The following is a 23,518-nucleotide window of genomic DNA, read 5'->3' as shown; positions in this document are numbered from 1 at the left end:
TGGGGCAGGCGTGTGGCTATGGAGCATAGCTGCTGGGGGTGGGAGTGGCTACAGAGGCTGACATGTCTCAAATTGGGACACCAGAGTCAGAGGCGTAACTATATGGGGGGCAGGGGGGGCACGTGCCCCGGGCGCCATCTTTTCTGGTCACATGGGGGGCGCCGCCATGACCAATTTTTTAAAAAATTTTTTTAGATTTTTTGTTAATACAAATGTTTCCTGCTCAGTGCAGCAGCACTGCAGCAGTCAAGGGAGCGTGTCAGTGCCCCCTTCCCCACGAGCGGTCCCTTCCGCGCCGCCTGCGCCCCCCCCATTGCTTTGCTGGCGCCTGGCGGCCAGTCAGTGGCCTGGCTTGGCGGGCACTTGTGAGGAAAAACCTAAGTATAATGTAGTATGTTGGGGGCGGCAGCGGGTGGCACGGTGGGGGGGCCGCCATTTCAGTGTTTGCCCCGGGCGCCGTTTTCCCTAGTTACGCCTCTGACCAGAGTTCTTGCCTGCCCTGCCCCTCCCCCCACCGAAGTTAAGTCATGATTTTGATGGAGAGCTATTAATGGATGCTTAGGATTGTGGGCTTATTTTAATGTCCCGTTTATGACTCAGCAATGGGGTGGCAGGCAGGGGTGCGGCGGGGGCAAGCGACATTGGCCCCTTCCCGCCTCTCTGGTTCCGCTTAAGCTGCCAGTCAGGAAAGAAACCTTTCCCCTTCAGAGTACCCAGCCAGGGGCGTAACTGTAACTGAGCGGATGGGTTCAAAGAACCCGGCCGGGATCCTGAGGAGCCCCAGCTTCACCCCTCCCCATTTTCTTCATTATCTCCCTCACTCCCAAGGGGACACCGGGAGAGGACGAACACGGCCGCTCCCCAGGCTACGCCCCTGAGAGTACCCAAGATGGGTCTCCAAACACTAGCGCTCTCTCTGGCTCGTTTTGTCGGGACTCGGGAGCCCTTGGATGCAGATTTCCTATCCCTTCGTGCCCTTTCACCATGCTGTTCTCATGCAACCAGGGGGGCTGACGCGAGTCGACGTCTCTGTGCTTCCCCCGGGCTATCTGACTGGATTCTGAGTTGGGGTGAAGCGGTAGCGATTGCAGCCCCTGTTACCAAGTTGCACACAGAATCGGGGGTGGGGGTGCCGAGAAAGGGCCCTTCGGAAGAAAGGACCCGGCGGCGCAGGAACCTTTGGGGCTGCCGGGCCGCCTCTCTTGCGCTCCGGGAGCGCGTCACGAGCTCCAGAACTAGGCGCCACCAAAGCCTCGCCTCCTTCCAGATGATGAGCTCTGGAGGCCCCGCCCCTTCCCGCTCTGCCGGCGAGGCCAGAGTCGGTCACATGTGCTCGGCGGTGGGAAGGAACTTGCGGAGTCGCGGCAGGAACCTGGCATTGCTGTAGCGGCAGCCGTGCTGGGCTCTGGTTGGTAACATGGAGGAGGAGGACGAGAGCGGATACGGTGAGCGAGCGAATGAATTAAATGTGTGCAGAGGGGTGGGGGGAGCCCTCCCTATTGGACTGGGGATCATAATGCCCACTTCTGTTGGCGGGGTGTGCAGTGCATGGAGGGGAGCAATCAATCGCGTCTCGATTTCGGTGGGCGGCAGTTAGGGGGAGTGGCCCGAGTACGCGCAGCGAGCGACCTGTCTTTGGGTTGGAGTGGCGGGTGGGGGAGGCATCGGGAATATCCCCCTCCACACACATACATGCGCAACGCTGCCACATCTGGTTTGGGCGAAGTAATATTAGCTGTATCCCTCCTCTATCTGTTTAACCTGGGCTCAAAGAAGGGTGGGGAAGTGAGTGGTGAGGCGTCCTTCAGTACTTGGAAGAGAGCTAGCTTATTGCGCCCAGGCCTGGGTTAGGGGAGTTCGTGATAAAGGGGCGCCACTTCTTGCAGAGTGGGACTGAGGTGTATGGGGGCGGGGCGGGGTTAGCAGATGTTGGGAAAGACCAGCCCTTGCACATAGGAAGTCGCTCTGGTGTCAGGCGATGGGGTAGGGTGAGGTGCCCCTGCTGGTGAAGGGCGGAGTCCTAGAGCTTGCTGCCTGGGAGATGGAGCTGCAGCTGTTCATGGGGTTGTGGGCTACCCTGTTCTCTAGTTTCTGTGTCTCTTTAAGAATGTTAAGGGGGCAGCTGCTGCCCCACAGAGAGAAAGAAGGCTTTTAGACAGCTGTTTGCTTTGTGGTGATGGGGAAGGGCAGCTGTTTGTTCTCTTGGGGGGGGTGAATTGTGTGTGTGTGGGGGGGAGAATGCTGCATCATCAGTGATGAAGATAATGGGTTGCACTTCAGGGCATCTATAGGGAGAGGGCCAGAGTGGGCTGCCCTTGTGCTGAGCACTGAGGAGAAGGTTAATCTGAGACAGCTGGGCCATGTGCCTGGCTGGGGGCTCTGTGCGGACCTTTATCCACTGGGCTGTGCAGGGCCGTGGGCTGGGCAGAGAAGTGTAAACTGCCTCCCTGAGAAGGGAAAGGAGTGTGTGTGTGTGTGTGTGTGTGTGTGTGTGTGTGACACTACAGGGCAACAGCAGCTGCACAGGCAGCAGATGCTCTCCTTTTTGCTTGCCTGCCTCCCCCACCCCCCCTTCTCCTCCCTCAGACAGCCTTGGGTCTGGCTGCGGGGAGCACAGGGCTCTTGTCAGACTGAGCTCCTGCTCAGCTGTCATCCTTGTGCCTGTCATGAGACTGGGAGGCTGTTCTATGTGGCTCATGGTGACTGACTGCTAGGCTTGACCTGTGTGCCCAGCTGCCTGTCATTTCATGCCTGTGCAGATCACCTTTGGGGAATGTGGCAGAGGGTGTGGATGGCAGAGCCCTGGGGTTAGCCTGATGGCTAGGTGTTGGCGGACTGGCCTGGCAAATGTCTCGTGGGACCCCTGACAGGCCCTCAGGCCGCTCTCTTTTTACCCAAACCCAAATTATAGCTTTAAGTATATGTGTTCTTGAAGCAGCAGTGGGAGTGCCTGCAATGAGTGCCACAAAATGGCAGTGTTCAGTGGGTGTTCAGTGGTGTACCTTTTTAACCCCAGTGGTCCTGGGAACAATTTACTCTGAACAGAGTAAAGCAGATGCTGGCCTGGAAGATGGAGGGCTCCCATGAGAATGAACACTTTTCTTGTCTTGTGTAAGAGTTGGGGCAGAAGTTGTTTGCTGGGTGACAGTATATGTCCGAAACTGTGAAAACGCGGTTGTACGTATGCGCTGTGGAGGTCGCACCTTGTGGTAAAAGCACCTCTTCATTGGTTCACCATCGAGGTGAGAGTCTCGGTGGTTAGGTCAGGCTTCCAATCGTCTCTGGTCCATCTGCTTACTCAGCTTTGTGTGTGTGACACTGCAATGGAAGGCGTTTCTTAGCTGTCCCCCCCCCACCTTAAATCTCATTTGCATCTCCCCTGAATCCACTTGAGTTCTCTAATGTCGAGAGTGTCTCTGCAGTATTGTTGCACCAAGAGTATGAATTAATATGTATGACCCAGTTATGGATGAGTAGCTGACTTAGAGGCTTCCCCACTGGAGCTGGAAACTCGAGCCTGTGTCTTAGCAGCTGTGACGCATGCTGGGGTGGCAGAGACCTGCTCGATTCATTCCTGCTCTTGCGTGGCATGTATCCCTGTCATGGTCGTGCAGACACACAGACACACACCCTGGGCTTTCTTTATCCAGCTTGTCGGCACTGTGGCCTCTGGGACCACATGCCCTTTGAAGTCTCTTTGCCGAGGACTGTATGGATTTGGCGCAAATTAGCTGTGAGCCTCCAGTGGCTTTTGAGAAGGGGCAGCTTGGGCACATCTCTGTTTAATTGCAAAGACCCAGGCTGAGGATGGAGGCCACATCTGGAGCCGTAGGTGATGCCTGAGAGATGAGCGGTGCTTGCTGGCAGCACACACCAGAATGGCCACCAGAATGCTTGTTCTTGGTTTGTCTGGTAGATGGATATTCCAGCTGTGGTGTTCCACTTCGTACTGTGATCCCAGAGACCATATCTGGTGAAAGTGGAATGATGCTAAGCTATGTGTGCAGCTGCTTTCTCATCTAGAGTTCACTGCAAGTGCTGGATTAGATGTGGAGTGATAATCTCCCTTTCAGGCAAGTGGCAAGCTGCCCAGTTCTGCACACCATGTTATTCAGGCCTGTGTGTTCCCAACCTGGGTAGTGCTGCCTAGTCACATGGAGCCGTCCTGTATTTTCATCATAGAAAGTAACTTGGGGACAGCAGCAAAGCTCCAGGGGTAGGTACTCCCTCCCCTTCTCCCTTCCATAATCTAACTAGCAGCCCCCAGGCTGGGCTGAATGGTGAAGGCCTGAGGCTGAACTGTGTCTCAGTTGCCACTGACAGCAAGGTATATTTAGGCTAATTATTTTCTCCGTTCTGCAGTGAATATGAGAGCCTATGCGTGATATTGGTTTTTCTGCAGTGGCATTGACAAAGGCTGGAAAATATTCCCAGTTACTGTATTCTAGCATCAGTTTTTAGTGAATCTTTCTCTTTTTTTGGTTGACTGCATTACCAGGAGCATTTTCAGTCAGCAGGCTTTACCATGAGTTTACTGCAAAGCTTTACTGCGAGTTTGAAATTGCCTTAAAAACAGATGCAGAAAGTGGATTTTTTAAACTCCGGATATAAATCCGGCTACACTCTAATGCACAATGAAAAACCTGAATCGTGTGTGAAGTGCTCCCCAATAGCTTGCAGGGACTTCGGGGTAAATCTGGCCAATATGTGAATGTACATCCTCTATTCCGGAGGAGTTGCGAGCTAAAAGCCCTGTTTGAAAAAGCTTCAGGTGCTTGGGATTTTTCCACCTTGAGTAGGGTTTTAGTCTATTCTGACATCGTGCTATTTAGGTGGCTGCAAGATTTTAGGGGAATGGGAACTGGGTTGTACTTGGTGCCACTGATAACTTTCCTACTTGGAGACCTGAGCAGGGGATTTAAGAGGCTGGCAAATGGCCTTATTCATTTGGGGAGGATTTGGGTGAGATGGAGAGTGAAGAAGACAATTCAATTCCTCCTTGGGACCCTGCTAGGATTGTATTGCAGAAGAGAAACTTTTCTTTCTCCCACCTTATTTTCTTCTGGGCAGCATGTGAAGGTTGATGTGGGTGGGTGGGTGGATGGGCAGGCAGGTGTGTGTGTGTGTGTGCCCGCCCGCCCGCCCGCCCGCCAGTGTATTCTATAGGCAAAAGATCCAGTGCATTGTCCTGTTGGAGTCCCAATGAGCCTGCTTTCTCTCAGCTGGAGCACTTGTAGGGCCGCACTGAGTGCTGTCACCTCTTTGAAGCAAGCAGCTGGTTTTGCTCTGCTGCCCTATTTGTCATTTATCCAGATTTGCATGGAAGTTAGCAGGTTGTTCCAGCCAAAGAGGAAGCAAGGACACCCCTTGCAAATGGATGCAACTCTGTGATAAGAACCTTTCTAGGAAAGCTTTTGACGGGCATTTCTGGAATACCTGGGACTCATTGAATGGCCCCGCTGATTGCATCTAATGAGTCTTTAGGACCACTGAGTGGAAGTAGCTGGTTGTGCTGGACACATGTGGTCACTATAGAAATGTCTGCTGCTTTGTTAGTCCTGAAGCAGCGAACAAGCTCTGAAACTGTAAAGCAAACTCACTGTCATGTTTGAGAAAAGAGAGAGAAACTGCTGTGTGTGCACTCATGCAATGAATGCCACATCCTCTGTAAGACATCTTGCCTTGTAGCCAGCTTGTTGCCCCACATCTTCGTTCCTCTTCTCCTATTCTGCATTTCCCTCTGTGTGGCTTCTTACAGTCTATCCAGACCCACCCCATTCTGTTGCCATGATCTATATCCCATCCATTGAGCCCTTTGACGTGGCTGGGGTGGACTAGGCAACTGCAGTCTCTTTCCAGCTGTGCACAGCGGATGCAGCCTTCTAGACTCCACCTTGTTTTCATCATACCATTTCCTGGGCTTTGCTCTTTTGAGCTGACAACACAGTCTCTTGTCTGCTAGGTTGCCTGTTTTGATGGAGTGTAGCCTGCATGTCTTCTGTACTTTGCTTTTTGCGGTTTGCCTTCAGCTGGCTGGCACTTCCTTGTTTGCTGGGTGGGTAATAAAATCTGTAGGCCTCCAACAGAAATAGGGCTCATGTTTCACTTATTTGCTATAGAAACCCCCTTGCCTACAAGAGCTGCTGACAGAGTATCCCGTTCACTGTGGACGATCAGTTCTATGTAGAGGTGACTAGGTAGTGCTATAGAACAGCCATGGGGTGAGGCTCTGCAGCTTGCAGGCTGGGCACTGGGCTCCTCCGGTAACTATTTAAAGTCTCAAACTGTCACCCCTGATTTTTCCCTTGGAGCCCCCAGAACAGGCAGCCTGCTGTTGCCACATGCTGACAGCCTTGTTGCCACTGGCATGTTGCCCTTCCAACAAGGGAATACATGTGTACACTTTCTCCCATTCTGGGCCCCCAGGCTCCTTTAAAATCAAAATTCGCTCACATTTCAGAGCAAGGAACTCTGAAATGATGCTGTAGAACCAGCAGGTGGTGCTCTTTCCTCTGTTACTGGCTGGACCCTGGTCTGGTGTCTCAAATGAATCCCAGCACTTTCATTTAGGAATAGTGCCGAAATGTCAAAAGAATCACACTGGAAGTGAATTTCGGGGGTTCTCCAAAAGTGAATCCTCTAAGAATTTTCAAGGGAAGACAAACTTGTTTCTGGAAAGGGAGGGGGGGGAGACCTGGAATGTCTATGGGGATTTCTTAACATCCCTAGCATTAATACCCTGTGCTTATAGACCAGCGCTGCACAACTTGAGCCCTCCTGCAGATGATGGACTACAGCTCCCATCATCCCTGGCTATTGGTCATTATGACCGGGGATGATGGGAATTGTAGTCCAACAACCGCCGGAGTGCTGAAGGTTGTGCAGCCTTGTTCTAAATAAACCCAGCAAGGATTTATTCTTTTCATGATGCCATTTGATATTTTGGAAGCATCCTGAAGACCACTGTGTGTCCTGGTTTTTATGAGCAAAATGCTGGCTTCTGCCCTGGGAGCATGAAATGAATTGGTCTTTCTTTGAGAGAGATCTTTGGCACAGACATGGAATTCTAGGAGGAGGCTTGCATCAAGTGTTGTGTCTGATGACTCTTGGGCGTTGCCTGGCCAGAATGGAGATCGTATTAGCAGGAGTAGTGGTTCATCACTAGGTAGCATGGAGACCCCAGTGCTAAGGTGCTGTCTGCAGTACAGGTAAAAATATTGCATGTTTTGATTGCCCTACTAAAGCCATATGCATAGATTTCACTTACTTGCTTGTATCTTGGTCAGCTGTGGTGGGTGGATGGGAACTGCAAAATTTAAAGGTTTTTAAAGGCAAACTTCAACAGTAGTTGAGGGAATCCTCAGGGCATTAATCATCAAACAGCGTTAAGGAGCCTTGTAGCACAGAATCTTGTGGTCACTAAGCACCTCTTGGATCACCTCTGGTTCTTGAATTCTTACTGAGACTACCAACATGCTTCCAAACTCATCGTTGGTAATCGTAAGACAAATAAAGACTCCATGTGATGGGATGCAGTGTTGGTTTCCAGGCTGATGTGTGGTGTAGGCAGAGCCTTGACTCGTTCATCTTATCTGGGAAAGAGGCCTGCATTGGAGCCATCATCCCTTGCACTGTAGCAGCCTGGTAGAGACACTCTTTTGTGGGAAATGGTTGCTTACAGTCAAGTGACAACGTTGTGGGTACAAGTCACTTCAGATCAAATTCAGTTTACTTGGTCAGCAGATTCACAGTGGAATTTTGTTCTGAAAGACAAACAGAGGTGCCGTTGCTTGGCTCTATGGGGGCAGGGTGTGCTGGCGGAATGTTGCTGAGGATGCAACTTCTGTTTTGTGTGTCTTGGTTCTGGTCATAGAAAAATAGAATTGAGTGGCTGAGCTGGCATTGTGCTGCTGGTGCTTCATCAGAAATTGACAAACACTGGTCCCGAATAGCCTCGGTTTTGCTTGGGGTAGCTTCAGCTCCTCACCCTCTCACTTTCTTGGAAAGTGCATACAGGTTCCTCTCATTTTCCCTCGTGGTTGGATAATGCCTGTTCCAGGAAATGTCGTTACATCTGGGTATTCCTCACTTTTGAGAAAACTGCAGAAGTTTCATTTCTTGCCAGCCAGCCACTAAATATGAGCAGACTACTGAGAAATGGGAAAGACTTTTAAAAACTAAAGTGGTGCAGTAAGACTAGGAAACTTCTTAAAGGTAGATAGTGTCTAGACTTCTTCACTCAAACTCTGCACTTTACTACCAGCTAACGCTTCGGTGTCTCAGCTTTCATTAATATGTGTTAAAAAGATATTTCTAGTCCACATGGCTGGGATCCTTAGAACAGCCGCATCTGCTAAAGGCTTAGAAACCCCAATGGCGTGTTGAGTGGGAGGCTGAGGAGAGCCTTGCAAGAGAGTATTGCTACTTCCTCCTTTATGGATCCTAGGTCCTCCAGTCCCTTTTGTCTGTCCTACCAGTAAAAGTGGATAAAATTCATCTCCCCGCCTGCCAATTATGTCCTTCCCCAATCCAAAGTTTGCAGATGAAATCAACTAGATCACTTCATTAGATGCAAATGTATGTAGAATGTATTCTTACTGCAAAACTTAGCATTTGCATGTGGATAAAATCTGCACTGTGTTGTGTTCATGGCATTCTTGCTGCTCCTTTTACCTCTTTCAAGTGCTGAATGTGGGGGCTGAGTGATGTTTAGAGATTGTGAGGGGCTTTGGTTTTATGGAGTCCAGGTCTGAGATTTATTTGGCACAAGAAGGGAGCCCTGTGTATGGTGTGTCGGTGGTTTTTACTCTACTGGTTTGTCATCATATAGCTCTCTAGCTTCTTTAAGGGGTGTGTGTGTGTGTGTGTGCCTGCGTGCGTGCGTTCACCTGCCTGCTTGCCCACTGACCCTCCCTCGAGAAAGCCCCCTCTCCCTGTAGGTGGGTTGGGTGCCTGAGCTTCCTGTCCCTGCCTGGAGCAGATTGGCCATGGCATTAATCCCGCTGCATGGGGGATTACCGGCCATCAGGATTAAAGGATTTCTGTAAAAAGAGCTGAGGAGGAATGGGGGCTGGGCGGGCATGGGAACTGGGAGGTGGAATGTATGGCTGAGAGAAGCAGAAGTTCTAAAGCAGAGGAAAGGGGTTCTTGCTGGCCAGAGGAAATGTACTGTTGCTCTCCAGGGGTAGGAAAGCAACAGAGCTAGCCCCACTACTAAGGCATTATAGACTGCACGCAGAATGACACATTGCAAGGTACACATATTCCCCTCTGTAATGTGCATGTGCAAAAGAGAATGGCTCTCCACCTGTCAGTTCTCGCCTGTAGATCTCTCACTGGGGTCAGTGACTCTTAAATACTAAAGAAAAAACCAAAAACCCAGCTGGGCTCTGAAACTGGAAGCAAGCCCTGGAAGAGTGTGCAGAGAGCATCTGCAGGGGAGTCTCAGCAGGCACAGGAAGGGCACACCCATCCCTCCCACTGCTGATTTTCTTCTGCAAGTGTCTGTCCCACAATCGTGTTATCTCTCCAGATGTAGTTTTGGGGACATACATTTGCCAGGATAACATGTAGTTCTGTTGTCAGACTGTCATGAATGACTCCTCCCTGCTCAACTGTCTTTGAAGCTGTAACTCTGCTTGGTGGGTGAAGGTTCTGTGACGTGGATTTGCTTTCCACCACGTCATGGAATTCCTGTTCTCAAAGTTCTCTGGGCAATAAGGGCCAAACTTGCATATTATGTTAATAAAGAGCTGAGCCCTGACGAGCTTGGTTTTTCTTTTTACAATAGCAGGCTTAGGGGAAGCAGATCTGAACTGGGGCCATGGGGCAGAGAAGGGGGTGTTAACCCTTTGGCCCACCATGGCTCCAGTCTGGACTGGGAGGGCCTCACAGCTGCTGTTGCATAATGAGAAGTGAAACTCCTTGGGCCTATGCATGTTATTAATGGAACGTGCCATTTTGGCCCTAAGACATGCCTTTTAACCAGGTCACAAACCAACCGGTGTCAGTAGCAGCAGCAAAAAGGGATCAAAGCCCATCAGATATGCTGGATACTGTGGGCAGGCCCTTGCACTCTTCTTGTATGGTATTTTTGTCCCAGTACTTCAGCAGGGGGTAGCGGTGGAGTGATTCACGTTTCCCACCCTGCAAATGCATGTTGTGGCACAGGATGTTCTCCATTGATGCTCTCTGTATACGTTTGTCTGTTCTGACCAGATAAGGCTCCTGTCACTTTAACAGCTGCATGTCAAGAAGGTCAGCATATGGAGCTGCTCCTGTCTCTGAAGCACTGTCATGGCCTTGGCATGCTGCTGATGAATGGACAGGAGCCTTATTTGGGTCAGGACTGACTCCGACCCAGGAGAGATTGCCCATTTGAGCTTACCCATTTGGCAGGCTTGCAGTAACTGCTCTGGCAGGCCAAGTTTGGTTGCTTGTCTCATTCTATTCAAATCCAATACTGTACAGGTTACAGGCATGTCTGTATAAAGGTGAATGGTTTTCTCAACATTCTGTCATGATAAACTCTGGAAAACCTCTTCATCCTACACTCAAGACAACTTGGTGTTGAGGGGGCATCATCCGGCCAAATTTCAGAAAATTCTGATGTACAATGACTGAGTTAATATCAGTTACATTTGCTTTGTACTGGATGCCACACAATGTCTGCAACCATTTTTAGTGCACATTGTGTATTTTTTTTAAAGCTGTAAGCTTTTTAAAGTTGTATTTTGTATTTTCTTTTTACCTTTTTGTCTGTTTTGTTTTAATCCTCCATTCTGAACTGCCCAGAGAACAATTTGTTATTGGGCAGCTAACAAATAAAGTTTATTATTTATTTATTTATTATCTGTTTACTATTTATTTATTATTTATTATTTGTTTAAAATATGTATTTTAAAGTTATTCTTTTGACAGTTTAGGTTATGTCAAACATTCAAGGGTATTGTAAGCGTAGGTATTTAGCTAGTGTGGTGAAGATCCATTAGGTATTCCTAAAGTTGTGAGTACTCAAAGTTTCCATTTTAAACCACCCATTTAAGTAACGGTGTGATCTTACATCTTGTGCCCATTTGGTAGATGGAAGCTGCCCTGATGGAACTAGCTTCCCAAAACACAAAAAGTTGCTGAAGTGAGTAAGCTACAGCAGTGTGTATTTGTCGATAGGAAAAGGGAGCTCTTGCATCTTGTGTGTTTGTGTGTGATATGCCTCTGCACAAGCTTGCAAGTGGTATGCAGCTTGTGTGTGTGTGGTTGCTGTGTGTGTTCATGACTGATGCACTAGGTGTGTTTGCACATTACATGATATGGTGTGTATTGCTGCTCTGTGTGTGTATGGCATGCTGCAGCATGTTTGTGTGTCAAGGTCTGGATTGTGGATGTGCATTGGTATGTGGCATGTTGTGGCTTGCAGTGTCATGTGGCAGGTGTGGTATGCCATGGCATTGTCATGTGGTGTTACCCATTTGGTATGTCGTGTGGCATGCTGTGGTGTGTTGTGACAGTTTGCGCATGGCATATCTGTAGCATGCATGTGATGTGTTTGCATTCAGGGTACCTCATGCTGTGGTGTGCATTTGCATGCTGCAATTTTTGCATGTGACATGTTGCTGGGTTTGTGTGTATTAGAGATGTGCATGAACCTTTTATGGGCCTTTGAACCACTGGCGGTTCGGCCAGTCGGAAGGTGTGGGGGATACCTTTAAGGGTGGGGGAGGGTGATCTTACCCCTCGCGCTGCATTTCCCCCCTCGCGCTGCACTGTAAAAGGGTCCAGCGGGGCAGCAGCATACCTCCCTGCCACCCCATTGCCTCAGACTGGAAGTACCCCACACAGAGGCGTAACTAGGGGAAACGGTGCCCGGGGCAAGCACTGAAATTGTGCCCCCCCCCGCCGCTCCCCCCCGCCGCGTCCCCAACATACATCTGACTGACACACATGTTTCAGAAAACGTTTATTTTAAATATTTTAAAAATTACAAAAATTACCAAAAATTTCAAAATGCACTACATACTTAGGTTTTTCCTCACAACAACCCTGTGAAGTTGGCTTGTATCTCAAACATCAGAATTATGATGCAATGATGATTTTTATTATTATGCTGCCCCTCCCTTACGCCCTGGTTCTGTTCCTGACTTTCCCTTGTGAGTGACTGTATTTTAACAAAACGAAAACCATGGACTCCAAAGTAATTCGAGGGACTAGGGTGATAGTGCTAAAGACTCCTTATTCTCCTGCTGTTAAAGAAAGACTCCCCTTTTCCAAAACCGCACGCTATTTACACCAGAAAAGGTTTCAAATGGAGAGGGAAGCATTTATCCATTTATGCTTTGTTTTATGTTACGATTTCAAAGTTAGAAAAACTATAAAAGGGCCATTTTAGAGAAGATATGCACTGCCTTAGTTGCAAATCCTGCTTTTTTGAGATTCCCTGCAATTGAATAAAGCGATATATACACCTTTGTTATTTAAATTGGTTGGAGAGTATTTATGACAATAAAAAATGAAATGGCATTTCAGATGCAACATTGGTTGCCTAAGACAACTCAGATTTAACTAATCTTCATCACATTGACAAAAAGAGCAATTAAAATTAAAATCCATGACTAAAACCAAACCACTTTGGGATTGTTTTTAATGAAAGGTGGTAAATAAATTTAACAATAAATGTTTAGAAGTATATACTTTCACCCCCTGCCCAACCTACAGTTAATTCCAGCTTATTTTCAAAGGGCTTCTAGTTTTATTTACAAATTGCTTGGCAGCACCAATGTTTAAGTAATCATTAATTGCTCCTAATGATAGTTTTACTTATTGTTAAATTTATATACCACCTTTCATTAAAACATTCTCTATTCATCTGATTTTCAGTCTGGTTAATTAAATCGGTGGAGGTTTAGACTTTCCTGATGGGCTGAAACAGCTAATCCATTTTGATGATGACATTTAATTAAATTAGCTTGCATTACATAGTGAAAAAGTCCAGGAAGGGAGAGATGGGGGGATGTGGAACCCAAGGTTCCACATCCCCCCCATCTCCCCCTCCCTGAACCTTTTCAGTTAAAACGTGGTTAGATTATAGGGGAGGAAGGACTTGAATGAGCAAAAAGGGGAACTGGTTCGGGCGTTCAGGAAGTTGTTCAGAAGAGGGAGTTGTTCAGGAAGTTTGCTCTGGTGCATGTCCTCCTCCTCAACACATGCGCGACTGGTGGCGGAGCGCCGGAGCGTGCCGGGGAGTGAGAGTCAGAGACTTGGACTACGAAGACGCCGCGGCGCCCAGTGCTGGATGAGCAATGCCAATGGGGGGGGGGGGCGCGCCGGGACCGGGGGAGGGGGACTGCTCTGCAAAATTAATTAATTAATTAATTAATTAAGAAAAATTCCTGGCAAATCGGCGGGGGCACTTTTTGGCACCCCCTGCCAAGTGGCGCCCGGGGCACATGCCCCCCCTGCCCCCCTGTAGTTACGCCTGTGACCCCACATGCGTGCACACATCGGGTATTTCCGGTCACTTCCCGTCCAATGAGGCAGTGGGGCAGTAGGGAGGTACGCTGTCACCCTGCTGGACCTTTTTACAGTGCAGTGCTGGTGGGAGAAATGCGATGGGAGGGCTAAAAGCACCCTGTCCCATCCTTAAAGGTATCCCCATGCCTTTAAGCCGCCCCCTGCTGGTTCCATGCACATCCTGTATATGTATATCTAGTAGTATAAATTTGTCCATGGTGTGCATTTGTGTCATAATTTTTATAAGCATTATGTCTTGGTTCCACCCTTCCCCCAATTTAAATAAGAATGGACTATATTATATAACTAATACAGTTTTGAACTATTGTATTAGTTCAATTAGTTTGACAGACTATGATAAAACAGAATAATGAGAATAATTAAACTGCCCTACATATTACAGACTAAAAGAATGTATGCAAAGTGATTTCAATAACTGAAAGCAAAGTGCTAATTAGTATGGAGCCACAGTGAATATAACCCCCACCCTCATTCAGTTAATGTACTTATAAAAAAAAAACACAAGGAAATTATTGGATTTAATAAAACACATACTTTAGTTTGAGAGAGTTACAGTGCTTACACATTCACTTGCACTCACACACACAAATGGAAATTGTACGTTAAGCTGGCGATCTTTTCTGCTTACATGGGATAGAAGTTGGTGCATTCTACCGTCTCGTATCTTGTGCTTGCCCCCAACTTGGCCACCATGCACCCTCACTTCCCATTTGGTCTTTCAAACCCAGCCCTCTTCCTCTGCAAATTGGAGGCAACACTGAAGCTGGGATCAAGGCAATATCAATGTTTAATGGGAATCCTCCTTTACATTCTAAACAGTCAACCTCCTACTTATCCTATCTCAAGTTGCAGAGTGCAGCCCTATGCATTTTTAGCAACAATAGAATCTTAGTCTGCTGTTTCTGAATTTTCTACCATTTTCAGCTATGACAATGTCATGCAAAGTTTCTCTTTGGCACCAGAGTCCAATCTTATGCATCTTTAACTTACAAGTAAGCTCAGGAAAGGAATTATTCAAGCATTATCAGAACATCAGGTTTCCACTTTTTGAAGATTCTGAATATTTAAGTCATGAAACAGAGCCAACCTGTTGCAAAGGCCAATCTTTTGGGATGCAGGTCTGATGTTCTGAGAATTTTATCTGCCACCTCCTATCTCTTGCAGACTTGTGTGTGGTGTTAGAAGACACTTGCCCCAATGCCTCTCTGCCCCGAGTTCTTCTGTCTCTCTCTCTCTCTCTACAGTCTCATCTTAATCATCGTGGTCCCCACTCCATACAGTTCACTATTAATATATGCCATTCTTTCTAACCCAAATGAAAACATGTAGGAAAAGCAGGGGATCAGTGTGTAGCTAAGTGGATACTGCTGTCATAGTGTGCTGGGCATTGATGTTGCAAAGGAAAAGAACTAGGGCTGAAGGTCCAAGGGGAAATGTTGTAACGGATCCCAACCTTTAGAACACTTTTAATGCTTACATGGAGTAGAAGTTCAGGCGGGCACCTTAGTGAAAGAAGCACCTAAACTCTTCTCTTAAACCAAAGGTGTTTTGATCCTAGAATGTTTATGGTTCACTCCTTCTATACTGAAGAAGGTTTCCGCTTTCCTCCTCTTCTTTTCCAAGACTAGACAGTACTGGAATTAAAGTCCATCCTGTTAGACATATTCCAGTTTGTATATTGTTCAAATGACCTTGGATTCCAGTTCTGGGGCACAGAACTTGCTTTAGGTCCTAGCACTAGCTGGCTGTGAGCTCATCTAGAGCCCGAAGAAGCAATTGTTCCTTTTTTAAGTTGCTTGTTTTAGCTTGGAGCTCTTTAACTAGGCTTGTCTGCTCCTTTGTGGGAAGATCTCAGCTGAAAAACACTATTCTTCTCTCTGCCCAATCATTTGGGGTTGAAGTTATGATGGACTCTTAGCTACCCTTCTGAGATTCATCATCCATACTTCCAGGGAGCACAGTGAGAACTGCTGATATAGCTGAGCTATTTGTGCTGGGGAGTTTACTTAGATATGATGATCCTGCTATTGTGGTTCTTGGGCACTGATGCCTGTAGAATGAGGTTTTACGGAACAAAAATTGGGACTGCCAGAAGCGTTTAATTGCCGCTCCATTCTCTTCAGTGGATTCATTTTTTGTTGTGGGAGGGGGAGGCAAAACCTTGTTTTGCTGATTTAATTCTGCAAATAAGATTGCTGAGGACTTGAGGGGTGAGTTGCTGGCATTAAAGACGTGTGCATCCCTAGTGCATTCTATGATGGCTAATAGAATTAGCTTTGCAAAGTCTAAATGTAAATCTTTAAGACTTTCAGGCAGTGAGATGAGCCCCTCTGGAGTGTCCCATGTACCAAGTGAAGTACCAGCCTTTTTCCAAACTGGAACTCTCTTCTCTTCTTTCAGACGCTGCTATTGATTTCTCTTGCTCATTCTGCTCATTACATGTACTCAGCTCCTCCTTCTCAATTTCCCTCCCACCCTCCATTTGCAGAGATACCATTTTTTGTAAATGGTGCTTTATTTTGTACTTTTTTTCACAGCTGTGCTTTGTTATTCACAAAATTGAGTGTTGCAATAGTTGACCCATCTCAAAATAGTTTAATTGAATACCATATACGGTATGTATTTATAGATTTATTTATTACATTTATAAACTGCCCCATCCAGAGGCTTTGGGCGGTATACAACAACTTTTTAAAAAGACATAAAACCCACAATTCAAACACAATGCTAAAAACAATATAAAAACAATTCAGAAATGATTAAAACCATTTAAAACCAGTTAAAATGCTTTTAAGAAACAACACTTTACAAGCCTTGGAAGGCCAGGCCAAACAAATAAGTTTTTAGGGCTTTCTTAAAGGCCGACAGCGAGCCTAAACTGCAGATATCTGCTGGGAGTGCATTCCATAGACCAGGAGCAGCTACAAAAAAAGCCTGAATCCGAGTCGCCACCAGACATACTGATGGTAACTGGAATCTAAGACTAGGTTTCCCCCCAAAGTTTTTTGATATTAGAAATTGGAAGTTATCTTAAATTCAGTGTCCCCTTCCTTTTGGGTAAATATAGGCATAACCTGTATTACACCTCTGTTTTTTAAAGGGATGACAGCTGTTGTTGTTGTTAGTTCGATTTCTATACTGCTCTTCCAAAAATGGCTCAGGGCAGTTTACACAGAGAAATAATAAATAAAGAAGATGGCTCTCTGTACCCAAAGGGCTCACATTCTAAAAAAACCACAAGATAGACACCAGCAACAATCACTGGAGGTACTGTGCTGGGGGTGGACAGGGCCAGTTACTCTCCCCCTGCTCAATAAAGAGAATCACCACGGTAAAAGGTGCCTCTTTGCCCAGTTAGCAGTTCCTGTGAGTGTCTGCTTTCAGGATCTTTGGAAACTGTCGTTTTGGCTCTTTTGTGGCTGAGAAGTAATAGGATTGGGCCGTGCTAAGGAAAATACTTGATTTGGCTTGTTCTTCTGGTAATCTTTTTTTAGTGAATGTTTCCCCATAGTCAACAGATCTGAAAACTTATCATACTATTTGGAAATTGAGGGGATTTCCTTCCACTTTCTAGCAATTTGGATTCTACCTCCTGGCAGGAGCACCATATTGAATACTCGACAGATGCGGAAGCTGGAGTTATGTCTTCTATTTTCAGATGCCATGGGGCATAGCTAGAGAGTGTTTGATATGTAAGTTTTTGAATAACATATTCCATGATTTGCTTATCATTTTTAGAGTCTAGGCTATTGGGAGAGACCATCATTGAATGGCCATGATGGATCATATTTGGCGGGGGGCGGGGTCCATCAGAAGACAAGCTACATATTGCCTTCCAATGAGAACCAAGGTTTTGTTTAACCCCTTCCATCTTTGCAGCTGGCCATTTGTAGGAATGAATCAAATGAAGGAGGAGTTCTGGGCACTGCCTTTAAGAGGTGTGCCATCTTGCTGACTACCTAATGTAGTCTTGTTCTTCAAGCATTTGGCAGCCATTCCAGCATATAGACTTCCTTCCCCAGCATGCGCACACTTGCACCCCACAGCTGGGATGTACACCTGTAAGGGGAGCTAAGCTCACCTTTTCCTTGCATTCAGTTGCTGTTCATTCTTGCATCACAAATCTCCTGCCCTGCTGAGGGCTGTAGCACTTTATATGTCTCTTGGGAAAGGAGAATGTCAGGAGGATGTAATCCATCCTGGTTGCTCAACTGTCTGTCCAAGAGGCAAGCTGTTCTTCATGAATCCTGCAACAGAAGCAACCCCATGCATTATGTAATTGGCTGTTTATGGTACCTGTGGCAGGATAGGCATTCTGCAGTAATTTGGCAACACTCTCATCTTTCCTTGTTCCCCTAAACCTCTGGGTGTGAGAGCACCTGTTTATCCTACACTATCCCCTGGAAGCAGAGTTGTGTTTCTTGCCTGACTTGCTGCTGCAGTCATGTTCAGATGAAGGGTTGCTTTCTGCGTCTTCGGAGATGTGGCAGTAGTACCAACTTAGTCATGAGATTGTGGCTTCTGACAATCCCTTGTGTTTTACTACACTGGATTAGATGTTTAAGATGGAATACATGTGTATGAGTGAACTTGAGGCTTGGGTAATGCAAACCTTCAGTGAGACTAGGGTGGTGGAGATGGGAAGAGGGAAAGGAAGAAGAGTTATCTATGTGATTCCAATAGGCATTATTTGCAGAAGAAGCTGAAACACTGCAGAAACACAAAATGATGAGCTTCTTTCTGCAGCGCTCTGTGGCTTGGAGCCCCTCATACATGTTCCTAGTTCTACGGTGGTGGTAGCTTGCCTCTTAGTATTGGTGGATTTGTAGAAGGCGTTTGATGCTTTCGCTTCAGTCTTGCATCTGTATTGCACTTCCTTGCCCAGATAGCAAAAAGGTTGGGATTGCTATATAATTCCACAGGAGTTATGCCAAGTTGCCCAGTTCTAGTTTGTAAGGTATGGGATTTAATGTTCATCATAGTTGTGTATTCTTTACAAAACACTGACTTTAAAAAACAAGAAGAGAAAAACAGAGGCTGACACATAGCAGAAGTAAAAGAGAGACTTGCAGATTGCTGGGGAGATGTGCAGAGGTCAGCCCTTTCATGATCCCCAGCAAGAGCTGCAAGGCGGTCAGCTGCTGTGACAAAGGGAAGCACTAGCCAGACTCCCTTTCTTGCCTGAGCTTTCAGCTGACATTTTGGTTCCCATGAGGGCTAGAAACCTTTTAAGTGAGCAGCTAAGAGTCTGTCAGTAGTTTCCAGGTTCTTCACTGCAGCATGTCATTGGAGCCTTTTGAATTTAGAAACCTTTGCAGGGTACTGCTGGCCAGTCTGTCTGCATGGGTGAGAGCTGGTTCCTGGGGAAAGGATCTTGCCTCTTGCTAGTAAGAGAAGTGGTTTTGAATTCTACCAGAAAGCTTCACATGGTGCTGTTCCTGTTTCCCCTTTTATCATGCTGGGCAGAAGGAAGCAAGAATCCTTCTGGCTTCCGCACTCTCTAACTCCTACCCTGCTGCTGTTTTGCACTTTCCACACACATACATATACATACCATTCTTTGGCATCTGTGTACGCTATATTTTTGTGCACCTTCCCTTTATGCAGCTATTGTTGCTATGCAACAGCCCAGCTCAATAGATGCTTAAAGCTCTAATAATGCAGCCAGATAAAACCGACCTAAAAATACCCCATGTCCAAACCTCCCCTGGGCAGCTGGGAGGAGTGGCCGGGGTGGAGCCAGGGGGCACCTCCGGAAAAGTTCCCAAACTGAATCACCCTCTAAGTGGCTTTGTGTGTCTCGGCAGCTGTACGAGACACACGTTACTAGTAATAGTTTCCTGGCAGGGAACTGGGATTGGCTGTGCTCCGTGCGTGGGAGCCTCTACTCTTCCTTCTGCTTCAGCCGGACTGGGGATCCCTTGCTTGGTGTCTCTCCCCCGCCTCCCACAACTGCTGTTGCTGCTTGGAGAGCCGTTTGGTGCTGCAGAGTTGGATATTCAGAGGCTCCAGCCTCCCTGCCACCCCTTCTCGCCCTGACCTGCTAGGCCCTTCCTGCCTGTCCAAGGGCAGCCTGGCCTGCCCATCCTTGAGGGGGTATAATATTGATAGTCTGCCATCATGGGAACAGTCAGTGAGCTCTGTGCCTCCAGTTTCCAAGCCTTCCTCTGCCCCTCCACCTTGGCGACCTCCAAGCCAGGTAGGTGCTTTATTATTTCCTCCTTCTCTGTTCAGAGCCTCTTGCTGCTAATGGCACAAAAATATGAAGAGGAGAGAGGGTGAATTAGTCATCTTTTGCTGTGACTTGTCTTTTTTTTTTTTAACCTGTCTGATGTTGGGTACTTTGCAAGGTGAGTCAGAGGAGGCATAATTTGTGTGTGTGTCTGTCTTCCGAGTGATGGCTGCCCATGGAAGGGATCTGGGCCATGGCTGAGGTGGTTTTCTCAACTGCATTGTAACTTCGCTTTGCCTTAGTGTAACCTTGTTTGCTAGACCCTGTAAACTCAAAACTGACTAAGTTGCTTGATGAAGGGTTGCTGGGTAAGCCTATCCTCTTTTTTTGATCCAGGAACTGGCATAACCTTCACTGAATGGGTGAAAGGAGAGATGAGTGTTCATTCACAATTTTACTTTATGGTTGAAAAGAAAATATTTATATGTTAGATCCCCGTAAGAATCTGTTTCATGCTAAGGAAGGCTTGAACTCAATGTAAGTTCTGACCCATACTGTAGATGATGCTTGTCATCGGTGTTCCCTGTAACAGGGGATTCCCAGATGTTGTGGACTACAATTCCCATAATCCCCAGCCAACAGCCAGTGCATGATGCTGGGAGTTGTAGTCAACAACATCTGAGAATCCCTGTTACAGGGAACACTGCTTGTCATATCTTCCCAGTGTGTGTACATTTTGTAAATAAAATTGTGCATGTTATCTTAACACATCATGGTGTCTTTTTAAAATTCTCTTGTAGTTGCAAATATTTTATTTGAACCATTCTTTATAAAGTATATGAAAGATCATTTCTCTTGCTGAGTAGGTTTGATGTCTAGCAGTGGGATTGTGGCTGTGACCTCTTGTGTGATCTCCCTAGGGAGGTCATGTGCTAAAATGGGTCATGAACATTTTGAGTTAGGCAATCTAGAGTCCGCCTTGTGGGTTACGAAGGACGAGAAGGGATTATGTTAAACAGGCCTTGTTCCATACAGTCTTGCCCGTCTCCATGCTCAGTCCTGTGTCTGTGTCTGTCTCAGTCCTGTGAAGACACTGAGAAAAATTGGGTAACCTTGGCTGGGTTACCAGTGGGAGGAGGGTTGCTACCATTTTTTTCTGATAAGAACTGTGCCTCTGACAGCTGCCTAGCAAGTAGAAGTTCAACAGTTGCCATTTTTCCTAGCATGGAGTGATGGACAGAGCTTTCCTTCAGTGTAGTTGATGAATAGTTTATTGATGAACAAAGCTTTGCCTAATGCATGTTTTGCTTGTTCAGAACCTTGGCCAGAGAAAAGGTGGCAACACTGATATGAATGCATGGTGCCCTTCTGTGTTGGCTTGCCTGGTTGTTCTTGGGTAGTACTCTAATATGGTGGCTCTGGTTCTCCTAGAGGACAGGCTGTAGCCACTAAGTGGTGCTAAGAGACTCTTGTTTGACCCTCTGGCATATGAAGTGCTGTAGGGATCAGTCTTGTCCCCCATGCTATTTAACATCTACCTGAAACCGCTGAGTGAGGTTATCTCGGGGTTAGCACTGCAGTATCACTAGTATGCAGATGACACCCAGCTTTATCTCTTGTTTGCATCAACTAGTACCAGGGAGGCAGTGGAGGTCTTGAACCAATGTTTGAGGGCAGCTTTGCATTGGATGAGGGCAAACAAGCTGAAGCTTAAACTAGACAAGATGAATGTGCTCTGTTGGAAAGCCCACTGATTTTTGGGTGTGTGTGTGTGTGCGGTTGAGATGTATCTGATTGGGTTTCACTCCCTCTGCAAGACTAAGTTCACATTTTGGGAAGACTCCTGGATGTGCTTTTTGCCCCGATCGTTCAAGTGATGATGGTAGCCGGAAGTGCTTTTTAGGCTGATATACCAAGTACAATCCTACTTGTAGATAACGGATCTGACTTCATTTACCCATTCATTGGTCACATCCAGACTGGATGATTGCAAAGCATTTTCAGTGGGATTGCCTTTAAAAATTCAGGAGCTACAGTTGGTGCATGATGCAACTACTAAAATGCTTGTGGGTACATGGCGGTATGTTAGTATAACACCTGTTTTGCTTCCGCTGCACTAGTTACCCATTTATTTCAGGGATCAATTTAAAATGCCCTACAGAGTCTGGGACCCGGGTACTGAAAGACATGGATCCAGTAGGTACCTAGCCAGGCTTTTAAGATCATCTTCACAAATCCTGTTTTGATAGGGACCAAGGATGGGGGCTCATTCTGTGGTGTTGCAGCAGTTAAGGAACTAACAAACACACATACGCCCCGCCGGGGATAGGCACCAGGTCCCTTCCTTAGCTCTATGTGAAAGGCCATGAAAAAATGTCTCTTCTGTAAAGCTTTTAATTAATGTTTACACTGCAAATGCTGTTGGTAAATTGATTTTATTTGCTGCTGCTTTTTAATTTTTTATATACTATGTTTTACTGTGTCTAAGTGTGTTTTATAATTGTAAGCTGCCTTTTGAGGCCTGTGACTTGAAAGGTTAGGGTATCAACTTATTAAAATAAACCTGAGGGTGCTAGGTTTTCCTTGCTCTGTGACAACCGAATGGGTAGAGAGAACCAATCTGGCTGACAGACAGTATCTGTGGCTTTTTGGTGTGTGGTGAGTTATGTGACTGGGTGGAATGATCCAATATGAAAGTCACTTGAAAATGAGTGGTGGCTCTTTCAGGTAAAGACACAGGCTTCTCTGCTGTGCCTGCTTGTAACCTTGAGTTCCCTAGTTCACTGACAAAGCCGCAGGCTCTGCTTTGCCCTGACTTTCTGGGATGAAATGTTGCAACTCATTGGTCCCAGGTTGTAAATGGTCACCTTATTTCTATGTATTCTTCCCTGCCTTTGCCAGGGAATGTAATAATCCACATGGCTGTGATCTCAAGCATCAGAGCATAGTAGGGCAACTAATGAAGAACTTAGGAGCTCTTCCAGAATCTTCAAACCTGCCTTCCCCATTTTTAAGAGGAACAAGCTTTTGTATTATGCGTGGGTCCCTCTGGGGTAATCGGGAGATGGTGGCACTTCCAGATGCTTCTCATCACTCTGAGTCCCTGTTGCTCTGCCTCATCATCACAATTTCCCCCTCATCATTTAAAGAAATTCCAAGTTAAAACAACAACTGTGCAGCCCAAATCAAGGCTGCACGTATGCTGTGGCAGTTTCATTTTCAGAAATGAGCTTTCTGGTCAGAAGCTTTGGGACTTTAGTGCAGACCCCTGTCCCACCCACCACTGCAAGGGCCCAGATTCCTTGGTCTAGGAAGCATGATAATTGGGGATGCAAAATGAAAGGGGCATTGATTCATGGTTCGCAAGATGTAGCCTGAAATACAAAATGTGGGGAGGTTAAAAATTATACTAGACTAGCAATGCAAATGAAGGGGAGCTTTCAAGCGACACTACACTCTGCAGATTGGGAAGACAGCTTAATCCTGGGTCCAAAGAGTGTGAGGCCTACCTACCCGCTTGTTTAGCCTTGTCACAAAGTATTGTGTGTAGCTCAAGAGGACATGTGTGCTTATGTGCAGAGACAATGGGCCCAATAAAAATACCTTAAAAAACAAACAGACCTGCAGGGCAGCACAGTACCAACTGTCTGAGTGGCACCATTTACTCTGGCAGCATTGCATTGCAAAGCAGGGGCTGGCCGGCTCCAGTCTTGTGCCAGATTGTGGAAGGACAGTAGCTTGGGAAGAAGAGGGTGCAGCTGGAGTTTGTCATGAGGTCTGTGAGGGGAAATCCAAGAAGCTGGTTATGTTGTTCTCCCC

The 23,518-nt window shown here is 46.7% G+C and overlaps 1 protein-coding gene across 5 annotated transcripts in view; it reads left to right on the top strand.

Annotated features, from left to right (window-relative positions):
- The first annotated feature begins 1,305 nt into the window (after window positions 1-1,305).
- Window positions 1,306-23,518, top strand: part of CYTH1 (cytohesin 1) — a 70,356-nt gene continuing 48,143 nt past the window's right edge. For 2 of the 5 annotated variants that reach the window (XR_008316564.1, XR_008316565.1), the window contains exon 1: window positions 19,308-19,726. Coding sequence is in view for 2 of the 5 variants with exons in the window: in XM_053297905.1 (XP_053153880.1) it covers window positions 19,648-19,726 (79 nt within the window). In the remaining 3 variants the exon portion in view is untranslated. Of the gene's footprint in view, window positions 1,446-17,195; window positions 17,220-19,307; window positions 19,727-23,518 lie in introns of those variants that run through there. The other 3 variants (XM_053297907.1, XM_053297906.1, XM_053297905.1) reach the window with 3 other exon arrangements.

Source organism: Hemicordylus capensis, chromosome 2 (genome assembly GCF_027244095.1).
Source record: "Hemicordylus capensis ecotype Gifberg chromosome 2, rHemCap1.1.pri, whole genome shotgun sequence".
Classification (NCBI taxonomy): Eukaryota; Metazoa; Chordata; class Lepidosauria; order Squamata; family Cordylidae; genus Hemicordylus; species Hemicordylus capensis.
Note: the sequence above shows the minus strand (reverse complement) of the source record. Positions and strands in the feature narration are given on the sequence as shown.